The sequence below is a fragment of the Staurois parvus genome, unplaced genomic scaffold (assembly GCF_062004578.1).
Source record: "Staurois parvus isolate SC_StPar_1 unplaced genomic scaffold, SC_StPar_1.0 ptg000426l, whole genome shotgun sequence".
NCBI classification, from domain to species: domain Eukaryota; kingdom Metazoa; phylum Chordata; class Amphibia; order Anura; family Ranidae; genus Staurois; species Staurois parvus.
The window spans coordinates 2193837-2206625 of record NW_028318222.1 but is presented as its reverse complement, the minus strand read 5'-3'; the positions used below and the strand labels follow the sequence as shown (position 1 = coordinate 2206625).

Genomic DNA, 12789 nt, shown 5'->3' with positions numbered 1-12789 from the left:
GTTACGTTTTCAAAGTTTTGCAAACGCATACAATTATTTTTTATTCATATAGATATATCTATATCTCACACATAGCCCTCAAAATTTCCACTCGCCAGCTTGCACTGGGGGAATGGAAATAACGTGGTGGCGAGCAGCGCTGGGACTAGGGGTGAGTGGGAGAGGTGGTGGTGGGGGCAGTTACAAGTACCGATCTCCCTGTATGGCTTTCAATGAAGCAGCTGAAAGCTGCAGGAGGGAGAGGAGGAGAATCAGCTTCCAGCTGCTTCACTGTAAGCCATACAGGGAGATCGGTCCATTTAACTGCCCCCACCACTGCACCAATCATTCCCGATCCTTCAGTTTCTTTCCGGGTCCCTCCCCGTGTGCTCCTCAGTGCTCATCCCATCCCACCATTCTCGGAGAGGAGAGAGGATGGATCTGCTCTGCCTCCCCCTGTGCCCGCCCTCACTCCGGTCCGTGTCGTGCAGAAGAGGATGTGTGGGATGGAAAATTGTATAAAGAGCAGCCAGCAGCTCTGTGATGCTTCTGACTGAGCATTTGAGCCAGGAACCATCCATGTGAGTCCGATCTTCCTTCACTGCTTCCCTTCTTTCCTCTCTCCCTCCCTGCACCCCTTTTCCTTCCCTTCCTTCATCTTCTTCCCTTCTTTTCTTTCTTTCCTTCACTCCATTCCTTCCTTTCCCTCCCTCTCCTTCCTTCCTCTTACTTCATTCAGCAGAAAACATTTAGCAGTGCCATTTCATGAGATAATTTACGAGGGGGTGATTAGGGGCGGAATTAGGGGTGGGGCAGGGTAGGGGCAACTGGTGACGAGTAAGAGCCTGGATATACCAGTGCGATTTCAGAATTGAAATCGCACCTGAAATTGCATCTAATAAATGTGAATTGCAATTTGCTGCACCACAATTTCTAAAATAGTTCTTGCATTAATTTTTTTGCAGTTGCGATTTCACATACATAGAATATAATGTAAATTGCGCTGCAAATTGCAAGAAATTGTTGAAAATCCAAATATCTTCAACTTCTTAAAAGAGAAGTACAGCCAAAGCTATTTAGGCTGTACTTCTATGGATCACAGGAGTGTAGTTCGTTCTGAACTCCTGTGACCTGTTTTCAGATGACAGCGGGCTTAAGCCCGCTATCAGCTGACATCACAGAGCTAGTCTAGGCTGGGGAAGGATCGCAACCATATGGTCGGGATCCACCTCAGAGTCTAGAACGGCACCTGGGTTGGCCTCTCACTAAGCCGCTGAGAGCCTGGGCCAGCCGCTCCTGCCCCCTTTACAGCCCAGCGCTCCAGTGATTGACAGTCACTGCTCTCTGCTCAACAATCAGCAGTCATGTGATTGTGGAATTCTCACCCTTAGATCCAGTGGGGGACCAATGATGCATACACCTAGGTAAGTATATTTAAAAAAAGTTTCCTATACTTCTCTTTTAATAGTAGACTTCACTGTGCTTCTAGGAATTGATAAAGCCTTTGAAATATTTCGTATCCATCTCCTGACTGTCCACAACTTTACTCCAGAGAACATTTGACAGTGCCTTGCCACCCATAGTTGATTGTTTGCTTGCAGTACCACCAGAGACTGAAATGCTCCAGGAAAGCTCTTCTCATGCTGAGCTAATCAAAATTACCACAGCTGATCACAGTTGAAAGTCAAATGGCTGTGTGTGCCATTGAGAAGGTAATTAGCTATACCTGATTGAATGTACAAGCCATTTTTAGAAGTGGGTAATCCTTTTTCAGGGATTAGGTGTTTGATTTCTTTTTTCTGACATGTTGGTGTTATATTTTTCACTTGGATGTTGTACATTGCACTCAGTAAATACAGATGGATAAAACAAAAACTGTGTCTACCTTCATTTTAGGCTGCAAAGCAACATAATGTGATTATTTTAAGGGGGGGGCAATTCTTTTCTATGCAGACTATAAATAACTGAAAGTGACTTGGTCTCTAATTCCCTGTCCTGTATACCAACATTCAGATTGGGTGAGGGCAGCTCTTGGGGCCAAACCAAGAGTCTTGCACATGTGACCTTAGGCAACATGCTGACAGGAAGAGATATCAGAGAGATGACCTCAGTCTATTGCTGCTCTTTTTCGGTCGTGTTACAGGCTAGAGCAGTGGTTCTCAACCTGTGGGTCGTGACCCCTTTGGGGGTCAAACAACCCTTTCACAGGGGTCGCCTATGACCATCGGAAAACACATATTTCCGATGTGTAAAGAGCAGCTGCTGTGTTGAAAGCAGCTACTCTGTTAAAAGCAGCTACTGTGTTGAAAGCAACTACTGTGTTGAAAGCAGCAGTATTGGAGGTAAAACGACACTTCATGAATTATAATTACTGGATAAATAATTTTATGGTTGGGGGTCACCACAACATGAGGAACTGTATTAAAGGGTCGCAGCATTAGGAAGGTTGAGTACCATTGGGCTAGAGGCTGTGCTGCCTCAAGACTGAATGAAGAAATCCCACACATATTTCATCTGTGTATTAAGTGGTTTTACCTGGAGTTCCACCTAAACCCTTTCTCAAAAAAGTCTCTTCAAACTCTAGGTCACCTTTGGTATATCTTGGTACATGTGCATCTCTAAACTGTCTGCAGTGTTTGTACATCAGGCACACAATTTACTTAAATTCAAACAGCAGAATAAACTACAACTCCAATTATGAGACAAGCACATTAAACAGAGTGCTGCTGACTTAAGGTGAATATCTTAACTCCCGTATGGATATAAATAGCACCAGGATATACATCTGTAAACTGCCAGCAATCAGGAAGGCTCCCACAGCTCATAAAAGCAGCGACCGCAAGAAGACTTGGGTTAAATAAACTTACCAGCGGCCCTTATATATCGATTAATCACTTGAATGGTTAACATCTATGCAAGCTATCATGTGGTTTTAATGTCAAACATCAATTGTGTTGGCATACAGGAGGCCCCAGGAGGTAAGCGCATCTCCCTTGTGTCATGCAAGTAATTATATGAAACAAATGAAAGCTGGCCAAGGGTTAAATAAAAACCTCTATTTAATTATACATGTGCAGGATAATGGCTGTGAGAGTTGTGGAGAACAATGATATCATGATAGGTTAATAGCTATCTTACAAACCCTGTATCCTATGCATAAAACCTATTACCAATCCTCATATAAACATGGGTGCAGAGTGCAGCTTCAGGCACTTTTTTTTTTCTTTTTAATAAAAATGCTGAGGGGGTATTTTAGAAAGGGTTTTAGAAATGTGGATTTAGGGTGCATTCACTCACTGATGCATCAAACGCGAGTAATCAGCTCTGGATACAGACTGTATCCTGGGCAGATGCGCATGCGCAACTACATGCAACTAGGAGCAATTAGGTGCGAGAGCCAGCAGCCTCCCGTTTTCAATGGGGCTGCCTCCCGTAGCTAATCGCGGGAACTCCTGCTGGGATTCTCACATACAATCGCAGTCAGGGTGCATTTGCAAGTGTGAATGCACCCTAATATTGAAATAAAATTCCACTCAACCATCCTGCCCTGTAAATGGTAATAAAAGGCCTGCTCAGCAGAAAACACTGATTTGGGCTGCCACGGGAGCAGTTCATATGACCACATTCCTAGGCACCATCAGTCTTCTGACTCGGAGGATTACTGTTCATGCAAAGCAGATAATTGGTTGGTTCTGCCTGACGCTTTATCCTTATAACCGCTACACTCCAGACCATGTACAGATGAGTCTCTCCAGGGTACCTTTTGGAATTAGGGATGCACATATATATTGGCCGCCAAAAATTATCGTTCGAAAATACTGTTTTCGGTATTTTGAAGATAGAAAAAAAAAAAAGGTGCCAATAATGGTATGTTGCGTCTCATAGACTTCAATGCAAAATCATGTCCCATAGACTTCAATGCAAAGCCAATAGCCACATTAATTACATTTTAAAAATGTTTAAAAACGGTCTGTTTCATTGACTGGCCAAGTGCATTCTGAATTTTCAGTTCCAGAATTTTCATTTCAGTGCACCCACTATTTGACATTTATGCCAATGTGGGTGTTTTGGCACAATTTTTTCATTATTTAAAAGTATACAGTACATATGTATGAACGGATTATCCTCTAATGTACTTCTAAATATTTTTGTCTCCACCAACCTTAACATAATACTAAAGAGATTTTGAGCACAGAAGCATACAAATAGTGACGACAGAAAGAGATCCATCAAGTCTGCATCTTTTTTTGGTGTTTTTTTCCCTTTGTCCAGGTGTAGAGCTATGTTTGTCCTAATCATATTTCAATTAAATTTACTGTTGATTGATTGACTACCTCTGCTAGAAGTCTGTCACAAGTATCAGCTCTGGCCAGCACTGTACTCCCAAAATTGTCAAATGGATTTCTCTAGAAACAACAACCCTACTGCACACCTTTATGTCATCAGCAAAAAGGCATACCTTACCCACCAAACCTATAGTTACATCTCTAGAGCAGATTTAATAGAACAGGACCTAGTATGGAGCCCTATGGTATACCACTAGTGACTGGTTTCTGCTCCAAACAAACCTCATTTACAGCCACTTGCTGATATCTATCATTTACAGGGTGGATAAAAATCAATGATTTAAAAAAAAAAAAAAATCTGATTTTTTTTTAATTTAAATCGTATTTTTTTTATTTAAATCGGATTTTTTTAAAATAAAATGCTTTTTGAGGAAAATATATTACCATCCAAAGGTTATTCCATCATGAAATAAAGATTAGGTTTTTAATTATGTAGAATAAGGCTGTATATGTTTAATTTTTTTGGTAAATAAATTCCATGAATCCATTCACAATGTCATGCTCTTCCAGAGGTTTCTGTAAGATTATTGGGCAGTTTCTCTGCCTACAAGATATTATCACAGATGCTCGGTTTACTTTTGCAGTTCTCAAAACTGAATTTGACTCAGCGGAGATCACATGCCTCTTCTTCACAGAAGAAATGTTATAACATGAACAGAGTTAAGAAAAAGACCTTCATCCTAACTTCTACAAACCTATGAATACAGAATCAACCCCTTCAGTGCTAAGTTTCAAGAAGTTCAGTGAATAGAATAGAAACAATATTTTTCTGATTGTTTGGAGTGGAATAGATCTGCACAAGAAGAAAGTGAAACTAAGTGTGAGGAGGAAGGGGCTGACAGTCTAAGTTTCTTAAAATATTTATATTTTGTTTAGCCAAATTAGTTCACAAACATGGATGTTTAAGCAAATCACATATGCTGGAATGTTATTGTTTCAGTTGAATAAATCTATTTAAATTGTTATTATTAAGGTAATGATTATTTTTCTCCTTCCTAAGTACAACAGAAAAGTTGTCCAAATATGAATGATTAACCTATTAAACTGGGGATAAAAAACTAATATGAAAAGTTGTTATTCTAAAAATCTTCATCTACTTGTATATTAAAGTTATACCAGCAAGAATTAGTCTTTATGTAGAAAACTAGGATTTAAATCAAGCCTTACTGACTAGTGATTTAAATCGTGATTTAAATCAGTTTGATTTAAATCAAATCCACCCTGATCCTTTACATACCCACACATATCCACTGAACCTCCCAAGGGTTAAGTCTTAGCCTGTACAACTTTTGTTATGATACTTATGTGGAACCATATTAAATGCTTTGCTGAAAATCAAGATAAGCTATGCCCACAGCATCATCCATGTCCAAATAGTCAAAAAATTCAATCAGCTTAGTTTGACATGAACTGCCCTTAGTAAAACCTTGCTGCTTTGAGTCAAGAAAGTTGTGTGTTTTTAAATGGAAAAAAATAAAGGGTTGCTTCTTTTTAGGATTTCATTAAAGAAGAACTAAAGGGTCAATGCTCACCTGTCCAACAGTCCCTCAAGGTCATCTTCTGAATGCTGGTCTTCAGGCCTTTTCATTGCCTGGTGCAGAATGACCTCACTTTTGCGAATGCGCAGGAGCTGGTCATCCTGGCATTGAATGCCAAGCTGCGCATGTGACGCTCAGTTTACAGTGCCGTAGAAGACAGCGAGCAAGTGGGTAGGGGCATTTAATTGCAAAAAAAGAGACATGACTTTTCTACAATCAAAGCCTATCTGCTCACTGTTTCTTACAGCAGGACTTTAGTTCCACTACAGTTTTACTACTACATCTGTTAACTCATTGTAGTTGGCAGCTTCTTCCTTACTACCCTTCCTGAGGATAGTTTCAATATTAGTTGCCCCACTGTCATAGTGAATATCTCTCGTTAGGCCCACTTGCACACAGGTAGCCAAGTCAATTCAATGTAAATGCCAGCATATTTCCTACTGTCCAGGAAGACCGAGTGCAGTGTACATCCTCACATAAATAGCTGCGCCCTGCTGTACTCGGGTATATGCCAGTGCAAATATAAGTATAGTGTGCGGGTGTATGCAAAAAAAACTTTTTTTTTTTGCATATGCCTGTACACTACATCCATGTTTAACCTCATGTCAATCACCAGGTTATCATAAACCTCAAACTGTCTGGAGGCCTTTATCTTATACCACTTCTAAGAGAAAATCCCTCTCTGGTTTGCAGGCAGACGTCGGGGGTTTCAAATAGTTCATGTTTTTTAATATTAGTTTTATGCTATTCTTCACATACTGTAAATTCTTCACATAAATGGCAACTCTACCCTAGTTAGTCTATTGGATACAACATTTGTCTGTTTTTCTGCACACAGGTAATGCAAAAAGTCACCGAGTGCCTTAATTCTGAGAACGGTTTCTCCTTACGGTAATTAATTTGTAGAAGACTCAAATCCTGCAGATTTCCAAATTTAACAGAACCATTACTTTTAAAGGGTCCTATGAGCAGATTGGATGCAGTAAAAGAGCACAGACAATGACCGTACTCACCATTCTTACTACTTCAGGGTACGTCTGTTCTGTGAGGCAGCCTCTGCTTATTGTGATGTAGTCCACCAACTCGTTCAGAGTAGAGCGCTTGTATTCTTTCATTTTAAGATCGGACAATGTATCCATAAAATCAAAAATGACACAGCACTGCTGAAGTTTCTTGAGGAAAAGTTCAGGCTGCTCTGAGGTTGGGACGTCTGGAATAAAAAAGACAAGCATTTATATGAGAAGTACACAAACAACCAATTTCATGATGCTAAAGGCTTTCTGCTTGGTAGTAAAAAACAGTGATTGTGAGTGACTTGTGTGTCGAAGGTATATTCAAACCAAAACTAAAAATGCACGCATTGCTATAATGCACCAGCACATTGCTTCTGACATGCATCCAAAAAAAAAAAAATAAATTTTTTTTTATAGCCATTAGATTCTAAATTGCCACAAACGTTTGTTACTCTGCTTCCTACATCACCAGTCACATTCAAAGATTCATAGCAGGCTTTAAAAATGATACAAAAAGGTTCAGATTTAAAAAAAAAAACAAAAAAAAAAAAAACATCATACTTACCTGCTCTGGTTTTGCACAGAGTAGCCCCAATCCTCCTTTTCCCTGGTTCCCCACCGGCGCTCCTGGCTGCCCCCCTTCTGAGTGCCCCCAGAGCAAGCTGCACTTGCTATGGGGCACTCGTGTGTACCTGCTCCAGAGCCACCTCTTTGTGTCTATAAAACACAGAGCGCAACTCGGTCCCAAACCCCTTTCCCTCCTCACTGGCTGTGATTGACCACAGCAGGAGTTGAAATGACTCCCGCTTCTGTATCTCAGCTAATGAGGGAGAGCTGCTGCTCTCATGCACATCTCTGGAGCGAATTTGGGCTCAGGAAAGTATTAGAGGCTGAGGGGGGAGCTGCACATTAAACATTTTTTTTTTACCATACTGCACTCAATGCATGAAGGTTAAAAAAAAAAAAAAAAAAAACTTCAGCCTTTAGAACCACTTGAAAAGTCCTAATCCCTCTGCTTCCCTTTCTGAGCCTCTTATGTGGTCTGTGAGATGTGGGTGCAGGGGATTCCAGAGGATAGGACTTTCTGGTTTTACAACTGGTCAGTGCTAAAGTGATAGAATTAGTAGCTGACTACTTTAACCAATTGCCTGGAATTACTCTTGTACCAGTCTCCATATGCAAGGCTATTAATCTGCCCCAAATGAAAGAGAAAAAGACTGACCAATTCATCTTGGCTTTGCAGTTGCTGAGCTAAAAGAAGGTATAGTGTTTTTTTGTATATCATTTTCTTTATTATGGTAGGGATCATAGAAATATGAACTAGTGCATATTAATATTTTGCATTCTCCTTATGAGCCAGCAGGTGGAGCTTTAAGATCCTATGCACATGTTTATCTATTCCTTTTTGTAATTAAAAAAAAAAGTTTACTCAATAGGTCAAACTACACTTAAAACAATGAGTCAGAGCAGCAAATTAATCTGTTATCAGATGGCACAGGCCCATTATTTAATCAGACAAAGCCTGTGCAGGCAGCACTAACAGAGTTCTCTTTAGGCAAGACACACACATTTAGGATGCTGTGTAATATCTTTAGAAAAACAGAATGCAAATGATATTCAAATTTCATAAACTCATATTTTATTCACAATAGCTAACAGAAAGTTCACCAAATGTTTAAAAGGAGAAAATATACCATTGTTGCCTCCCTAGTGGTCTGATTATGTCCATATTTCTGTGCTCAAAGCATTTTTTTTGCATGGAAATATGTTGTTTTTTTATTATAGGCCTGTAATTTTTAGGAATAACTCACTGAAATCTGTCTGAACAAGAGTCTAGTAAACATCCCGGGTATGATAAAACCTGAAACACGAAATCATGAATTATAATTTAATAAATAATCATAAAACATAATAAATGTAATTCAATAATATAATCAAACCAAAAACACTGAAATTTGAAATAGAGCGCCAAGTTCGCACATCACTGAGAAAAGTCGCAAAATAATTTTCAGTGTCTGATGACGAATTTCCCCCACGAATCATTATCACTCAATTCTGCAAGTGGTTCTGATTTACTATCGCTGTTCTCTAGCTGGTCTAAAACCACTTTTGACCTAAAGGGACGCTTTTTGGATGCCATGGACGTTTCTCAGTTTCCAGGCAGAAAGAACAGTAAAAATGCAGGCAGGGCGCAGGACAAAGCACTCGGGACAAAATGTATGTGAAATGTTTTGATACAGTAATGTTTTACGATGTAATTTTAGTGTATTTAGTGAATGTCGCTTTTCGATATTTTTAAATTTCCCGCCGTTCCGTCCCCGTACGTCCTGACGTCGCAGGGAATGGAACCCGGAAGACAGATGCCGCATCGGCCGGAAGACATTGCTGAGGATGCTGTAGGGGGGACATCGCGGGAGCGCAGGACAAGGTCAGTGCAGAAGGGATCCCGGAGCAACGCTGCAGGGTATTCCCGAGTGTAGCTCGGGGTTACCACTTGTGCTGCTGAAACTTTACCCCGAGCTACAATCGGGAATACCGCCAGGGGGGTTAAGAAGAAAAATAAAATAAGCCAATTTCTAAATTGATGGTAGCAACACATTTCAAAAAATTTGGGACACAGCTACAAAAAGCTCACAGTAAGTGGTACCAACAAGGAAGAACTCGAAGAACATTTTGCAACAAAATAAGTTAATTGGCAACAGGTCAGTAACATGATTAAGTATAAAAGGAGCATCTTAGAGAGTCAGAGGGAGTTATTTACTATAACTGGAGCATGCAAAATCTGGTGCATCATTGCAAAGAAATCAATAAGCTTTCAGATTTTTATTGTCAAAGCTGAAGTAGAAGCTGACTGGCTACCATGCACAGCAGATTCTGAGTACTCCGGTTTTAGTAAATCTCCCCCAGAGCATCTTAGAAATAAAGATGGGCAGAGGTTCACCAATCTGTGAAAAGTTGCGTCTAAAAATTGTTGATCGATTTCAGAATAAGGTTCTTCAATATAAAATTGCAAAGACTTCCAATATATCATCATCTACAGTACATAATATCAAACGATTCCAAGAATTCGCAGAAATTTCTGTGTGCAGAAGGGCAAGGCCAAAACACAATAGTGGATGCCCATGATCTTCGGGCCCTCAGACACCACTGCATTAAAGACTGTTATGATTCTGTTATGGACATCACTGCATGTGCTCAGGAATACTTAAAAAAAAATTACTGTCTTTGAACACAGTTTGCAGTGCCATAGAAGAAGCCATATCTTAACATGATCCAGAGATGCCGCTGTCTTCTCTGGACCAAAGCACATTTAAAATGGTCTGTTGCAAAGTGGGAAACTGTTTTGTGGTCAGATGATTTGAAATTTGACATTCTTTTTGGCAATCCTGCGTGCCGCATCCTCTGGACTAAAAATGAGAGGGACATTCCAACCTATTATCAGTGCTCAGATCAAAATCCTGCATCCCTGATGGTAATAGTATTAGTATGAACAAAATGGGCAGCTTGCACGTCTGGAAAGGCACCATCAATGCTGAGAGACATATCCAGGTTTTAGAGCAGCATATGCTTCCATCCAGATGACAGTTTTCAGGGAAGGCCTCACATATTTCAGTAGAACAATCCTAAACTGCATCCTGTATCTATGACAAAAGCATGGCTTTGTAGTAGAAGAGTCCAGGTGCTTAACTGTCATGCCTGCAGTCCATACCTTTTACCAATTGCAAACATTGGTGCATCTTGAAAATGAAAACTACAGCAAACAACAGTGTTGTTAAAAGAAGAGTGGATGCTACACTGTGGTAAACATGGCCCTGTCACAACTTGCTTTGAGTTGTGATGCTGCCATCAATTTCAAAACGTCTTTACTTTATTCTTAAAATGGTACATTTTCTCAGCTGAAACACTTTATATGTTTTCTATTGTGAATCAAGTATGGGTTTATGAGATTTGCAAATCATTGCATTCTGTTTTTATGTAGATTTTACACAGTGTCCCAACTTTTTGGAAGTGTGTGTATGTATATATATATATATATATATATATATATATATACACACACACACATATACATATATACATACATACATACACACACACACACATAATGTAATAAAAAACCCAAAACCAAGCACTACATTACATGCCCTACATATTTAGAAACACCAGTTATTTTCAAGTGGTGGATAAAGGCTCCCCCATTCCTGGAAACACCAGTTACTTTTTAGTGATGGCCACAGAAGAGTGAGCAATGGAGCGGAAAGTATGAAGGGGTCCAGCCCATACCAAGCCTCTTATTACTTGACCCTGAATGAGCAACATCTCATTAAGCTACAAATAAGAAATCTACAAACCTAAACATGAAATAGTCTAAAAATCTGACAAAGCAAGCACAATGTAAAAGTTGGAAAAAAATAATATTTTTTATCAAGTTAGGGATTTAAAATATATAATTGCAAAAAAATGTATAGAATACAAAAATACAGTTTCTATTTTAAAGTTTTCTATTTGTGCACTGTTAAAGAAAACAATCCAATTTGTAAATAGTATTTGTTTCCCTGAAACTTGTTTCCGAACTCCCCACTGAATCAAACTGCTGCTGTCAAGCACGCGCTACACTGCCTCTATGAAATCTAGTGTATTGTGGTGCCTGAATTATTTACTGGATGACCTCCATGGGGGCTGTGTTTAAGTAATCAGTAATACAAGTGAAGCTGAGGCAGGCTGGCAGATCAAGTGTCTACACCTTGTTAATAAATAACATTATCATTGCTCATACAATGCAGTTCCATTGTTGCTACAAATAATTACTTAGCAACTTGGAAGGCCAATCAAGACTAGTGAAGGGCTTAATAAAGAGAGTATTTAATCAATCAAAGAAAAAGAGCAGATATACTGAACCTGCTTCCGGACTCAAGCACAGTAGCAGTCAAGGAAATGCTACCAGTGTGAACAAATCACACTGCCACAACAGCCATCTCATTTAAAACACTTTTACTTATAAGGAAATGCATACAATTTAAAACATTCAGTACTGAACAAATATGCATTTTTATTTAGAAAGAATGAAATGTTGCATGTTACATAGTTAGTCTGGCTGAAAAAAGACAAAAGTCCATCCAGTTGAACCAAAGAAAAAAAAAAAAAGTTATAATCCTACACCCACAGTTGATCCAGAGGAAGGCAAAAAAACCCAGCAAAGCATGATTCAATTTGCTCCTGCTAGGAAAAAAATTCTTTCCTGATCCCCTGAGAGGCAATCGGATATTCCCTGGATCAACTTTACCTATAAATGTTGGTATCCAGTTATATTCTTTGTATCTAAGAAAGAATCCAGGCCTTTTTTAAAGCAATCCACTGAGCTGGCCAGAACCAACTCTTGAGGGAGTCTATGCCACATTTTCATAGCGCTCACTGTGAAGAAACCTTTCTGTGTTTGGAGATTCAATTTCTTTTCCTCCAGACATAAAGAGTGCCCCCTTGTCCTCTGTGATAACAATATGTGAATATTTCATATCTACCACCAGAAGTCAGCAGATGGTGAGATCTTTCTTGCATACACTGTGAAAAAAAGTCCTTCAAAGGGCATCTTCCTGAGAGGTTTCTTGTTCCTCTGCATGTGTATGGAGAGACAGCTAAATCCTAGAATCTGGCAAATTCACTAATCTATTCACAAAGTAGCATAAGGCCCATGAGTAGGTGCTTCAGATGCTAGAGGACAGATAGTCATTAGAATGGATCCAGGGCCCTGGGCCATGCGTTTAGTTCAGACAACAAGGATTTTACAGACATGGTCACAACCACAGGCAGCATAGCAGAACCAGCCAAAGAATAATGCCTTGAAAAGTGCTGCTAGCCTTTTGTTCACAGGGTTGTTTACACAGATCCCCTACTGATTGACCAGACAGGGCCCAT

General features: G+C 39.6%; 1 protein-coding gene across 3 annotated transcripts in view; it reads right to left on the bottom strand.

Moving 5' to 3' along the window:
- Positions 1 to 12789, bottom strand: part of PPP2R5E (protein phosphatase 2 regulatory subunit B'epsilon) — a 159659-nt gene that overhangs the window by 68596 nt on the left and 78274 nt on the right. For all 3 annotated transcript variants that reach the window (XM_089687493.1, XM_089687491.1, XM_089687492.1), the window contains exon 3: positions 6877 to 7073. In XM_089687493.1, the coding sequence (XP_089543619.1) occupies positions 6877 to 7073 (197 nt within the window). The remainder of the gene's footprint in view (positions 1 to 6876; positions 7074 to 12789) is intronic.